This window comes from Saimiri boliviensis, chromosome 1 (genome assembly GCF_048565385.1).
Source record: "Saimiri boliviensis isolate mSaiBol1 chromosome 1, mSaiBol1.pri, whole genome shotgun sequence".
NCBI lineage: Eukaryota > Metazoa > Chordata > Mammalia > Primates > Cebidae > Saimiri > Saimiri boliviensis.
In genome coordinates this window covers 168,771,704-168,786,376 of record NC_133449.1, presented here as the reverse complement: position 1 = coordinate 168,786,376, position 14,673 = coordinate 168,771,704, and the positions used below count along the sequence as shown (strand labels likewise).

Below are 14,673 nucleotides of genomic sequence, written 5' to 3'. Positions count from 1 at the left end.
ATACAAATCAAAACCACCATATCACTTCATACCAATTAGAATGGCTATTATCAAAAAACAAACAAACATAAATAACTGTTGGCTAGAATATGGAGAAATTAGAACCCTTCCTCATGCACTGCTGCTAGGAATGTCAAATGATATAGTTGCTCAAAAAGTTAAAAATAGAATTACCATATGATCCAGCAATTCTGTTTCTGGGTATAAACCTATAAGAACTGAATGCAGGCCTCAAAGAGCTATTTGTATAGCTATATTCATAACAGCATTATTCATAATAGCCCAAAGGTGGAAGCACTCCAAGTGTCCATCAATAGATGAACAGATAGGAGAGGCACAGTGGCACACACCTGTAATCCCAGCACTTTGGGAGGAAGAGTCGGGGTGGATCACATGAGGTCAGAAGTTTGAGACCAGCCTGGCTGGTCGACATGGCAAAACCCCGTCTCTACTAAAAATACAAAAATTAGCCAGGCATGGTGGCACACTCCTGTAGTTCCAGCAACTTGGGAGGCTGAGGCAGGAGAATCGCTTGAACCGGGAGGTGGAGGTTGCAGTGAGCCGAGATGGTGCCACTACACTCCAGCCTGGGCAACAGAGCAAGACTTCATCTCCAAAAGAAAACAAAACAAACAGAAAAAACAAACAAACAAACAAACAAAAAAACAGATGAACAGACAAATAAAATATGGTAATATGGTGAGTGTGTGTGTATACACACACACACACACACACAACTGAATATTATTTAACTTAAAAAGAATGAAATTTTTACACAAGCAACAATTGGATTAACCCTGAAGACATTATGCTAAGTGAACAAAGCCAGTCACAGAAGGACAATTACTGCAGGATTCCAATTATATGAGTAGTAAAATTCATAGAGACAAAATGTAGAATGGTAGTTGCTAGGGATTGGGGGAAGGAAGAATGGGAAAATTATTGTTCAACACATACAGAGTTTCAGTTTGGAAGATGAAAAAGTTCTGGAGATGGTTGGTGGTGAAGGTTGCATAACAATGTAAATACACTTAATGCCACTGAATTGTACATTTCATGTAAGTGTACCATGGTTAAAGTATAACTGTGTTTAAAATGATAGTTTGTTATATATACATATTTTACCACAATTTTAAAACAAAAAAAAAAATCATTAAAATGACAGATTTTATGTTACAAATATTTTACCAAAATCTAAAAAACAAACTCGTTCTCAGTTTAACTGTTCTCATTGGAAACTTTTAAGAATATCAAACTTACCTTGGCAACTTAATAAACTGTTCAATTCTTTAGTTCTTAGGGGTAATCTCTAGGGGTATACTTGCCTTTCTCCTTTCAAAATTGTGTACTAATACAGGTGAATCAATCACTAGGATACAGTTGGGATATCCACATTTAAAAAATAAATCCTTTCTACTACTGAAAACAGTATCTACTTAGTAAGGGGAAAATTTTGTAAGAACAGAAGTGTATGTAGCAGAGGAAGAGCAAAATGTGCTCTTTCACAAGTAGTTGCTAAATTTCAGTGTAACAAATAAAAAAGAGTTTTATATACAAATTTTCTTCCTGGTTTAGGTAAACTTGACAGGAAGAAAGATAAACTAGTCAATCATCATAAGTTAATTGCTCTTTACTCACTGGAACCAGGTACTGTCTTTAACTATCAATAGAAAAGCACAGATTACAATTTTTACAAAATAATTAGAATATAACAATATTATAAAACAAATATTTCCCATATTGGCAACTGTGCAAAGTTGGCCATATGCCTTTCTATTTCAGTGGTTTTATTTCTTAATCCTTTTCAAATGAGTAATGAAAGGCCTGAACTTTCCAGTTAAGTTCATCACAAAATTTCTTTAGAATAGTGCTCCTCCTACACTCTAGTGGTATACTCTTATGCTGATCCACATGACAGTAATTCAATTAAATAATATAAAATTTTTCTGGCTGGGCGTGGCAGCCCATGCCTGTGATCTCGGTCCTTTGGGAGGTCACAGCAGGAGGATCACTTGAGCCCAGGAGTTTGAGACCAGCTGGACAACATAATGAGATCTTGTAACTAAAAACAATAGCCAGGTGTGATGGCAGGCGCCTATAAACCCAGCTACTCAAGAGGCTGAGGCAAGAGAATTGCTTTAACCCGGGAGGCAGAGGTTGCAGTGAGCTGAGATCATGCCACTGCACTCCAGCCTGAGCAACAGAGCGAGACTCCATCTCAAAAAACAACAACAAAAAACCAGCCAAAAAAAACTTTTCCAACAAGGTTAACTATGGATTATAAACTAGTTTAAAACAGGCATGTATAAGCAACTAATCAAACTCATTGGTATAAAGCATCAGAAGAAAGTTAGGAGAATCTAGAAGGTAAGATAACTAGAATAGGAATCAGATGGCCTATTTTCTAGTCTTGACTGCTACGTATTAACTGTGTGATCCTGGACAAGTCAATTATTTAGCTCAGCAGTTCCCAGACCTCTGAGGGTTTTATCCAGGACCCTGACTGAAGTTTCCAGTTGATATTGTGTCAAGTACAGATATTTTTAAAATTCATTTTGTAAAAGTAGGAACAGCATTTGTCAAAATAGAAAAAAGTGGAAAAAATAGCTTAAATAGAAATTCACTACATCCTGCTTATTTTCTCCATTTTACTTTACATCTGTGAAAACTTCAACAGGAACTATTTAAGAAACGGCATTTGGTAACCAAAAACTGCATATTTCTTCATTTGAAGAAGCAAAATAATAACAGTATGGGCTCTGAATTCAGTATCACATTCAAATCCCACCTGTACCAGTCACTAGCCATGTAACATCTTAACCATGCTTTTTGTTTTTTAGATTCATTACTTCATTATTCTGAGCCTACACTTATTCATCTATAAAAATGTAGATAATACCTACCTCAAAGGGGTGATGAAACGATTAAATAAAATAACGAAAGTATCTAGTACGGTACTGGCATATAATAAGCATTCAATAAATGGTAGCAGTTACCTAAAAATGAGATGAGATAGGATTATCACCAAGATTCTATGACTCTATAGACAAGCAAAAGGAGAGGGAAATATGATCAATAAGGTCTGTGAAGACAGATACATTGAAACAGTTCATTTATAGTGGATTTAAAAAAAGAATTGATTTCATTTCTTACAACTTTAGTTCTGATAAAGTAAATTTGGCCAAAAGAACAAATGGTAAACTTGTCATTAATTTTGTTTACTTGCTAATTCAAGGTTAAAACTATTTAAAATTGTTTTGCTTTTCTTTAAAGCAACATATTTTATTTATGTTAGTGATCATCAAATCACAAGGCCAGAACTGATTTTGAGTTCATCTAGTCAATCAGCATTCTACTAACAAACAGACTCAGAAAGGAATGTGCTTAAACTCACCTCCATGCTTCATTCATAACATGATTTACCACTTTAATTTTTTAAAGAAGTCTAAATCTCTCTCAAATTTACCATTTAAAAATTTCACCTGAGTAGCATGTTACTGTCTGTGTAACAATAAGGAAAATACACATGGTTGTATTTTCTTTTTTTCTTACATAGTTGTATTTTCATAAAGAAATTCTGAAAGGCTATATAATACATTAAAAGTATAAAGAGCAAGATATGTGGGAGCAGGGGTGAGACTGAGACTTCACTGTATCTGCCCTTATATTACTTTGACTTATGAACTATATGAATGTAATTATCTACTGAAAATGTACTAAGTAATAACAACAAAAACCTCTCATACTTAAAGTTTCCCAAAAAGTTTTCTTCCATCCATACTCTGCATCAACCCCACCATTCACATAAATATACTTATCAATGCATCATTTTATACATAAAGTCTTAAGGCTTTACATAATGAAGCTTGTGAAAGGTTGGTATCTGTGCAATATACAAAAAATTGTTACAGTAATAACTTTTTCTTCAATAAACATTTCCAAAGTCTCCAAAATTTGCCCACTAGAATGCAAAGTTATATTTCCTATGTTATCACTACAAATGATAATTTATGGAATAAATGATTTCTACCTTGAACAAACTGGAAGTCCCCATAAGTTTATTTATTTATTTATTTATTTATTTATTTATTTTTTGAGACAGAGTCTCGCTCTGTTGCCAGGCTGGAGTGCAATGGCACAATCGGCTCACTGCAGTCTCCGCCTCCTGGGTTCAAGCAATTCCCCTGCCTCAGCCTCCCAAGTAGCTGGGACTACAGGCATGCACCACCATGTCCAGCTAATTTTTTGTATTTTGGTAGAGACAGGGTTTCACCATGTTGGCCAGGATGGTCTTCATTTTCTGATCTTGTGATCCACCCACCTCAGCCTCCCAAAGTGCTGCGATTACAGGTGTGAGCCACTGCGCCCGGCCCCCATAAAAGTTTTTTTAAATTTCATTTTCATGGACAACTGAACTTTTTGAAAAGTAACGTATTTTAAGCGAAAGTTCCCCAAAATGATAAATTTACCATAGAAAATTTACAGCAGTGCGTGCTAGTTTTATAGTAAACCTTCTGGTACCTTCTTTCTATTTCTCCCTTGTTCAGGTTATAAGTGTAAGCCCTGAGATGCTATTAAAAGCAGTGATTCACCTTGGTTTTTTTTTTTTTTTTTTTTTTTGAGACGGAGTTTCGCTCTTGTTACCCAGGCTGGAGTGCAATGGTGCGATCTCGGCTCACCGCAACCTCCACCTCCTGGGTTCAGGCAATTCTCCTGCCTCAGCTTCTTGAGTAGCTCGGATTACAGGCACGCGCTACCATGCCCAGCTAATATTTTGTATTTTTAGTAGAGACGGGGTTTCACCATGTTGACCAGGATGGTCTTGATTTCTCGACCTTGTGATCCACCCGCCTCGGCATCCCAAAGTGCTGGGATTACAGGCTTGAGCCACCGCGCCCAGCCCACCTTGTTTACCTGAAGTTTGAATACAGAGTATTTAACAAAACTATCATTCCTTACAAGACTGGCCTCTAGACCAGTGGTTCTCAACCAGGAGTGATTTTTGTCCCCAGGAGACATTTGGCAACATCTGAACAATTTTTGGCTATCATAATTGGGTGGGTTCTACTGGCATCTAGTGGGTAGAGGCCAGGGATACTTCTAATGTACAGGAGAGCCCCTCACAACAAAGAATTCTCTTTCGCAAAATGTCTATATGTTGCTCTTGAGAAATCCTGCTCTAGACTATAGATCATATTAGCCAAGTATGGTGGCGCACACCTACAGTCCCCTGCAGTCCTGACTAATTGGGAGGCTGAAACAGAAGGATTGCTTGAGCCCAGAAGCTGGAGACAATAGAGAGTTATGAACATGCCACTGCACAACAACCAGCTTAGGCAAAAAAAGCGAGACCTCCATATCTCAAAAAACATAACAGTAAAAAACCAAAAAACCCCACAACTTTAATTAAACATTTAAAAATAGATTATATATAGATCATAAGCAATCTTAAAGGATATGACCCATCTCCTTACCTACTGGAGAAAATCAGGATGGGATTTCTGTATGGCTTTTGCTTTTAACATTAAAAAAATTTTTTTCAGGAAAAAAGAATCCCTACAAATCTTGTGCTATATTTTCAGAGCTAAATACAATTTCTGTGTGTCTTTATATAACTGTAAATACACCTCAAGAAAAAAACCTCAGTGTGATATAAAGCTATGCTTTTTAATTTGTCTTTAATATGTCTTTAAAGTACGTGTATATGAACATATATACACATATACATAGAAATATAGGCCTAGAAAATTTACTAAAAGAAAAATTTTAATATTGGTTACCTTGAAGGGTAGAATTTGAAGGGTTAATGGGAGTGGGAAGAAGTACTTTTACTTTTCATCTTATATCTACTATCTGTATTGTTGAGTTTTTCAACAAGAGACTATTACTTTTGCAATAATTTTAATTTTTAAAAAAATTTTTGAGATGGAGTCTTGCCCTGTCACCCAGACTGGAGTGCAGTGATGTGATCTCAGCTCACTGCAGCCTCCATCTCCCGGGTTCAAGCTATTCTCCTGCCTGTCTCCCAAGTAGCTGGGATTACAGGCGCATGCCACCATGCCCAGCTAATTTTTGTATTTTTAGTAGAGATAGGCTTTCACCATGTTGGCCAGGTTGGTCTCAAACTCCTGACCTCAGGTGATCCATCCGCCTCAACCTCCCAAAATGCTGAGATTATGTAGGCGTGAGCCACCGTGCCTGGCTACTTTTGTAATAATTTTAAAGGGAAGCTGTCACACATATACATATACATACATTCATTCTTATGATAAAAATTAAAAATCATATGTCTCACACAATCTTTTTTTCTTTTAATTGTACTTAGGTTCTGGGTTACATGTGCAGATCATGCAGGGTTGTTGCATAGGTACATACATGGCAAGGTGGTTTGCTGCCTCCATTCCCCCATCATCTATATCTAGCATTTCTCCCCCACAACCCTCCCCACCCACTGCTGTCCCTCCCCTAGCCCACACCAACTGACTCCAGTGTGTGATGCTCCGCTCCCTGGGTCCACGTGTTCTCATTGCTCAACACCCGCCTATAAGTAAGAACATGCAGTCACACAATCTTTTCTTTAGAAATTGTATTTTTCTTTCGATTTGCAAAAAGATATATTAAAAGACCACAATTTAAAATTAACATTTAATTGTTTTTCAGCTGGGCATGGTGGCTCACGCCTGTAATCCCAGCACTTTGGGAGGCTAAGGCGGGTGGATCACAAGGTCAAGAGATCGAGACCAGCCTGACCAACATGGTGAAACCCTGTCTCTACCAAAAAATACAAAAATTAGCTGGGTGTGATGGCGCGGGCCTGTAGTCCCAGCTACTCTGGAGGCTGAGGCAGGAGAATTGCTTGAATCCAGGAGGCAGAGATTGCAGTGAGCCGAGATTGCACCACTGCACTCCAGCCTGGCGCCTGGCGACAAAATAAGACTGTCTTAAAAAAAAAAAAATTGGTTTTTCAGTTAGGCACAGTGGCTTATGACTGTAATCTCTGCATTTTGGGAGTCTAAGGCAGGAGGATCACTTGAGGCCAGGAGTTCAAGACAAGCCTGGGCAACATTTTTTTTTTCTTTAATTAGCTGGGAGTGGTGGAGTACACCTGTAGTTAGACCTAGCTACTTGAGAGACTGAGGCGGTAGGATTGCTTGAGCCCAGGAGTCCAAGATTGCAGTGAGCTATGATCGTGCCACTGTATTCCAGCCTATGTGACAAATAGAAAGCCCACCTCTAAAAATAAAGAAATAAATACAAATAGGCTGGGTGTAATGGCTCACACCTATAATCCTAATCTCAAAAAAAATAAGTAAATAAATAAAAAGTAAAAATAAAAACCAGTTTTTTAAAGTGGTTTTTAAGAAATTTTTAACCCGACTTCTATTCTGAACATGGATACATTTCTCAATAAGATTCAGTGCAGTGCTGACTCTTCTAATCAAGGCCGTAGATAGCTAAGAAACATGCCAAGAATGTCTGAAAATATACACAACAGGTATTTACCCCAATGTTTAAAATAACAAGAGGGCTGGGCGCGGTGGCTCACGCCTATAACCCCAACACTTTGGGAGACCGAGGCGGGCAGATCACCTGAGGTCAGGAGTTAGAGACCAGCCTGGCCAACATGGTGAAACCCCATCTCTACTAAAAATAAAAAATACAAAAAAATTAGCCAGGCGTGGTTGCAGGTGCCTGTAATTCCAGCTACTCGAGAGGCTGAGGCAAGAGAATTTCTTGAACCCGGGAGATGGAGGCTGCAGTGAGCCAAGATTGCACCACTGCACTCCAGTCTGGGCAACAAGAGCAAAACTCTCTCTCAAAAAATATAAATAAATAAATAAATAAATAAATAAATAAATAAATAAAATAATAAGAGCCAAAGACCAAAATGGTAGCATTCCCTAATACAACACAATTCTAATATTAAAAATTTACTGGAAAATGGCTGGGCACACTGGCTCATGCATAATCCCAGCACTTTGGGAGGCCAAGGAGGGTGAATCACTTGAGGTCAGGAGCTCAAGACCAACCTGGCCAACATGGCAAAACCCTGTCTCTACTAAAAATACAAAAATTAGCTGGGCATGGTGGCACACACCTGTAATCCCACTACTCCGGAGGGAGAGGCAGAAGAATCGCTTGAACCCAGGAAGCAGAGGTTGCAGTGAGCTGAGATCGTGCCAGCCTGGGCAATGGCTCCAGACTCCATCTCAAAAAAAAAAAAAAAAAAAAAAAAAGTACTGAAAGACATGAGTCCCTTTCTCTAACCAAAAGTTCCTCTGCTTGGTCAGCAAGAAAGAGCAGCTTGTTTTTTCTCTGCTCTCGGCTCTGATATTAAATATAAAATAGGTCCTTAGAGTGTCTACTCCTCTGTACACGAAATGTAGAAGACCAGCTAATTCTAGAGCAAAAACACTAGATCTCCAAATTTCTTATTTCTCACCTAATCCTGCTCCATTTGAGGAACAAGACAAACTTCATTCCCAAACTACATACCAATTCATCATCTTTCTGGATGTCTAGGTACTTAGCCCTAAAGTTTTAATTTTTTAAATTAAAAAAAATTTTTTTTTTAGACAGAGTCTCACTTTGTCACTCCTGCTGGAGTGCAGTGGGGCGATCTCAGCTCACTGCAACCTCTGCCTCCTGGGTTCAAGTAATTCTATTGCCTTAGCTTCCCAAGTAGTTGGAATTACAGATGCCCACCACCAAGCCCGACTAATTTTTTGTTTTAATAGAGACAGAGTTTTGCCACGTTAGCCAGGCTGGTCTCTAACTCCTGACCTCAGGTGATTCACCAGCCTTGGCCTCCCAAAGTGCTGGAATTACAAGTGTGAGCCACCATGCCCGGTGGTTTTAAAATATTTAGGAAAAATGAAGGCCAGGCATGGTAGCTCCTGCTTGTAATCCCAGCACTTTGGGAGGCCAAGGTGGGAGGATCACTTGAGGCCAGGAGCTCGAGACTAGCATGGCCAACGTGACAGAACCCCATCTCTACCAAAAATACAAAAATTACCTGGGCATGGTGGTAGACGCCTGTAATCCCAGCTACTCGGGAGGCTGAGGCAGGAGAATCACTTCAACCCAGGAGGCAGAGGTTGCAGTGAGCCAAGATCACATCACTGCACTCCAGCCTGGGTGATGAAAGCGAGATCCTGTCTCAAAAAAATAAATAAAAATAAACAAAATATTTAAGAAAGATAAAACTGAGGATTTTAGTATTATTCATCAAATGCCAGTTACATGAGTATTTTTTGAAGAACACTGTTACCTTTTCACACTGAAAATTCAAAGGCAATTAATATAGAAGGAAGACAGCTCATCTTGTCAAACAGAAAAAGAAGAGGCAAATTTTTTGCTTGGCCAAAACAGATCATTTCATTCACAAAGGCACAGACTATATATACTCTACCACACATACTACAGAGACTAGATACTCTTAAGAATTTCCTGTCTATGTGATATGGGAGAAACAGGACCAAAAAAAAAATTTCCTATCTACAAGATTAAGAAAGCATCTATATACACACTAAGCACCATCTTAGATTAGGCTAAAGCGGGTATCCTAGAAACTTCCATTCCAAAAATGAGATCTATATGTACTCTTAACATCTAAATCCTTTTAGGCACAGAAAACGTAAGTAAACAGGAGAATATGGTGTTCTTCTAACATCAGCCATCACTAAACGGGTGTAGGAATCGTCAATACACAACTTCTACAACAATCTTCAGAAACACAAAAGGTATGGATTCTGCCCATAGCTTTAACCACATGGTATGAAGACTCCAAATTTAATTTTACACACACACACACACACACACACACACACACGTACATAAATATACACACACAGAGAGAGAGAGAAATTTATGACTTTGGGGGCACACTAGTAGTACTCTACCTGTGAACAAATTTAAGAATACTACTTATATAAAAGCAAACTGGCAGGGTGCGGTAGCTCACGCCTGTAATCTCAGCACTTTTGGAGGCTGAGGTGGGTGGATCACCTGAGGTCAGGAGTTCAAGACCAGACTGACCAATATGGGGAAACCCTGTTTCTTTAGTAAATACAAAAATTAGCTGGGCATGGTGGCAGGTGCCTGTAGTCCTAGCCACTCTGGAGGCTGAGAAAGGAGAATTGCTTGAACCTGGGAGGCAGAGGTTACAGTGAGGCGAGATTGTGCCACTACTAACTACACTCCAGCCTGGGCAAGAGAGAGAGACTCCATCTCAAAAAAAAAAAAAAAAAAAAAAAACCACCCACACAAATGGGTGCCAGGTACAGTGGCATGTGCCTGTAGTCCCAGCTACTTAGGAAGCTGAGGTAGGAGGACCACTTGAGTCCAGGAGTTTGAGGCCAGCCTGGACAACATAGCAAAACGCTGTCTAAAAAAAAACAACGACAAAAAAAAATGAAGGCCGGGCATGGTGGATGACACCTGTAATCCCAGCACTCTGGGAGGCTGAGGCAGATGATCACCTGAGGTCAGGAGTTAGAGACCAGCCTTGCCAACATGGTGAAACCCTGCCTCTACTAAAAATACAAAAAAAAAAATTAGCCAGGCATGGTGTCAGGCACCTGGAATCCCAGTTACTCAGGAGGCTGAGGCAGGAGAGTTGCTTGAACCCAGGAGGCAGAGGTTGCAGTGAGCCAAGATCACACCGCTGCACTCCAGCCTGAGTGACAAGAGGAAAACAGTCTCAAAAAGAAAAAATAATTAAATTTAATTTAAAAATGGCAAATGAGTGATCTTTCACCTCACCTATGACAATTATGTAAAAATGGTCAAGAAAATCAAGGACACCCTCCTTCTATCACATTCAAGCCAAAGCAAACTCTTTCAGATTCTCATTTACAAGTTTCAAAGAAAGATAAACTCTAATCTTTAGTCTAAGGATATCCCCTACACTTCATTTACTAGCTAAAAAGTACTGTGTTCTAGGCCGGGCGCGGTGGCTCACACCTGTGATCCCAGCACTTTGGGAGGCCGAGGCGGGTGGATCATGAGGTCAAGAGATCGAGACCATCCTGGTCAACATGGTGAAACCCCATCTCTACTAAAAATACAAAAAAGAATTAGCTGGGCATGGTGGTGCATGCCTGTAGTCCCAGCTACTAGGGAGGCTGAGGCAGGAGAATTGCTTGAACCCAGGAGGCGGAGGTTGCGGTGAGTCGAGATCGCGCCAATGCACTCCAGCCTGGGTAACAAGAGCGAAACTCCGTCTCAAAAAAAAAAAAAAAAAAAAAAAAAAAAAGTACTGTGTTCTAGCTTAATCTCTCACATCTCACTGAAAGGATAAGCCTTCCACAAGACCAACAGTAGGGATGCTCCAGAGTCTCTTCCACAACTGCCTACTCAAACAAAACATTTTCCCTCACCTTGGCTTAGAAGTTATTTCCCTTACAGTGAAATCCAAAGATACATAGATATTCAAGGGACTACCTGCCTTACAACCCACACATTGTTCTTCCCAAAGCAAAATGTCAGGGTCAGAATGTACTAAGGTTTTAAATCCTAAATAAAACCCAGTTCGGACTTAGAATGATAAAACATGTACTAACTGCATTCTGCAACTCACAAATAATTTCTCCTTATTCCTCTCAAATCCAAGAGCCAGAATTGAAAGTACACACAGAAAATTCCTGTGTTTTAACACCAAGAACAGAGGTTAAAATAACTGGTCACAGGTGACAAACCAGGCACCTCATAACCAAAATAGAAGAAATACTCTGAGCACTTAAAACAATCACGGTACAGTACTCTATGCAAGCCACAGCCAAGAGAAAAACATATACACATAAAATGCCACCCCTTCAAATCACAAGGTCAGGAGATGGAAACCATCCTGGCGAACATGGTGAAACCCTGTCTCTACTAGAAATACAAAAAATTAGCCGGGTGTGGTGGCACGTGCCTGTAATCCCAGCTACTCGAGAGGCTGAGGCATGGGAATCACCTGAACCCAGGAGGCGGCGGTTGCAGTGAGCCACGTTCGCACCACTGCACTCCAGCCTGGTGACAGAGCAAGACTCCGTCTAAAAAAAAAAAAAAAAAGAAGAAAGAGGAAAGGGAGGGAGGGAAGGAAGGAAGGAAGGGAAAGAAAGAAAGGAGAGAGAGAGAGAGAGAGAAAGAAAGGAAAAGAAAATACTGCCCCTTTTTCCCCAGAGCCCAAAAGAAGATAATGCCTACCGTCCTAGGTTGCTCAGACCTAAAAATGTGTACACATAAGAATACACACAGAAGAGTTAAAGAAATGGAGGACTACACTGCCAAGGAAGAGGTGTCTGGCCTGGTGCAGTGGCTCACGCCTGTAATCTCAGCACTCTGGGAGGCCGAGGCGGGTGGATCACCTGAGGTCAGGAGTTTGAGACCAGCCTGACCAACATGGTGAAACCCCCCCCAAAAAAAAAAAAAAAAAAATTAGCCGGGCGTGGTAGTGCACGCCTGTAATCCCAACTACTTGGAAGGCTGAGGCAAGAGAATCGCTTGAACCCGAGAGGCAGAGGTTGCAGTGAGCTGAGATTGCACCATTGTACTCCAGCCTGGGCAACAAAAGCGAAACTCCTTCTCAAACAAAAACAAAAACAAAAAGGTGTCCAGAGGTTGCTTCACCTTCTCCAAGCCTAAAACCTCCGAGTTCAGCTACCCGGCTCTTCCGAAGCTCAGAGATGCCCTGGAACTTAACTTCCTTTTCCTGTCTGACTTCACAAAAGGTCCCAGAAGGAGGAGTCACGTGATTTTTCAGGGCAAAAGCCGAGAGATCCCTAATACTCACCTGCCTCAAACTGAAGAGGGAAAATAAGAACCCTCCTTAAGCACACAGGTAAGACACACACACAAGGCAGAAGGCAAATAAACATACCCCTCAACTCTGAGGAGAGGCTGAGAAGAGAAACGATCTTTGCGTCAGCTCTGTCTCTGTCTCTGTGTCTCTCTCTCAGTACCAAGGGCAGGGACTCTGGCAAGACCCCGCCCCCCCCCAACTCCAAAGCAGGGTGGGCGGGAGGCAGCCTGAGGAGTTCCCGTTCCCGCGCGAAGCTCAGAGACCAAAGGACTCCCTATTGTGGGTCCACGGATGGTGACGAGAACCCGTCCCGCTAGAGCTGAAGAGTAAGCCGAGGGCTCACTAGGCCCTCACCGCGGCCACCGCCGCCATGGAGCCGACCGCTGTCACAGAAGGATTCCCCCAGGGAAGAAGGAGGGTGGCCACAGCCCAGAGCCGACCCAAAGAGAATTCATGCCTCACACTCCGTGGGAGGCGAGGGTCCCGGAGCCTTACCTCGGACACTTCGTCCTCGTCACTACCAGAGGCACCACCTCCACCCCCGGTCCTCAGCACTGCAGCCGCCAACTTGAAATCCAGAGCCGCGTCCCCTCCGCCTGCACCGCCGCCGCCGCCGACTCCCGGCGCTGGCCCGGCCTCCCCAAAGAGCCTCACGGTGCGGATCCCCACACCGACCCCTCCCGGCGGAGGCGGCTCCGAGGCCCCAGCTGGGGCGGATCGCGGAGCCACAGAGTCCAGGTCCTCCTCAAAGGAGGTGCCGCCGCCTCCGCCATCAGTCAGCATGGTTCGCACGCGGAGCCGGTGCCAAGCCACTCGCGGCCACCGCCGCCGCTGATTCCCGGGAACTAGAAGAGCAGCAGGAGGAAGAAGCGTCTCCTTTACCCCGTCCCAGCAGCGCCACTAACTTCTCACTGCCTAACCTGCTGCCTCCCGCCCCCTCGACTCGCCACTGGCTGCAACTTCCTGGCAGCTGCAGATCATTGGCCAAAAGGACCCGTCGCTCAGGCTCTTCGTCACGCGCCGCTCGCTGGCTCGCAGCCGCCAAGCTGCGTTGACCCGCGCAGGCCTAGGCGGTTGCTAACACCCGCCTCCCACCCCTTACAAGCCGACATCCGGTCTTTTCTTATGTCTATTGGCCAAACCCTCTGATTATCGCGTCACGACCTTAAAGTGGATTAGTTGGCCTTGTGATCAGTCATAGTGACCCCGAACAATGGGAGAATTCATTGGCGCCATAAGTGTCGGTCACTTTGTCGCGGGACGTCGCGCGGTACAATTGGTCAGTGAAGAGTACCCTTCATCCCGCCCTCATCTGAGGTGACGGGAAAGGGCCGGGAAATTTCCACTTCTGAATAAAATGATTGCTGAAGTGACGACCCGCAAGAATTGGTCAGATTTGGAGTAGACTTCACCCTACGCTTGGTGAAACTTGTATGTCAAGGATTCAAGAGGCGCCGAAGTAACGCGGCTCCTACCTGCCGCTCTCCACTGGGCGCGGAGACTACGGCCAGAGAGTGGCTGTGCGGGATTGGAGAAGGGAAGCCATCAGTCTTAGCGAGGCTCCACCTTCCTGCCATTGCCCGGTTGGAGGAGCAAAACGTCAGTCACTAGAGCGGTCACCACCTCTGGGACAGGTGAAGATGCATAACCTGTTTGCCTCTGGCTGTTTGGGAGGGAATAGGGGACAGGGAGCGGTGAGGGGACAGTCGAGGGGCAGGGCCCATCCCGCTTCGCGCCTTCAGCCTTTCCGAGTTGAACCCAGCGCGCGCGTCTGAGGAGATCCGGGGAGCTGCTTGGGATGGCCGCCTTGAGGCGACTCGACCCGCCCGCGTGCCAGGACGTGGCCACGCGCCGCAGTTATACAGCCTTCGGGCGGGATCGCCCCG

At 42.9% G+C, this 14,673-nt stretch overlaps 1 protein-coding gene across 18 annotated transcripts in view; it reads right to left on the bottom strand.

The window, feature by feature from the left end:
* Positions 1-13,718, bottom strand: part of ANKHD1 (ankyrin repeat and KH domain containing 1) — a 139,487-nt gene extending 125,769 nt beyond the window's left edge. For 10 of the 18 annotated variants that reach the window (XM_039462116.2, XM_039462188.2, XM_039462347.2 and 7 more), the window contains exon 1: positions 13,283-13,718. In XM_039462116.2, coding sequence (XP_039318050.1) covers positions 13,283-13,570 — 288 coding nt within the window. In that variant the 5' untranslated portion in view covers positions 13,571-13,718. Of the gene's footprint in view, positions 1-2,903; positions 2,997-13,282 lie in introns of all 18 variants that reach the window. The other 8 variants (XM_039462267.2, XM_074380338.1, XM_074380353.1 and 5 more) reach the window with 2 other exon arrangements.
* Positions 13,719-14,673: the final 955 nt, after the last annotated feature.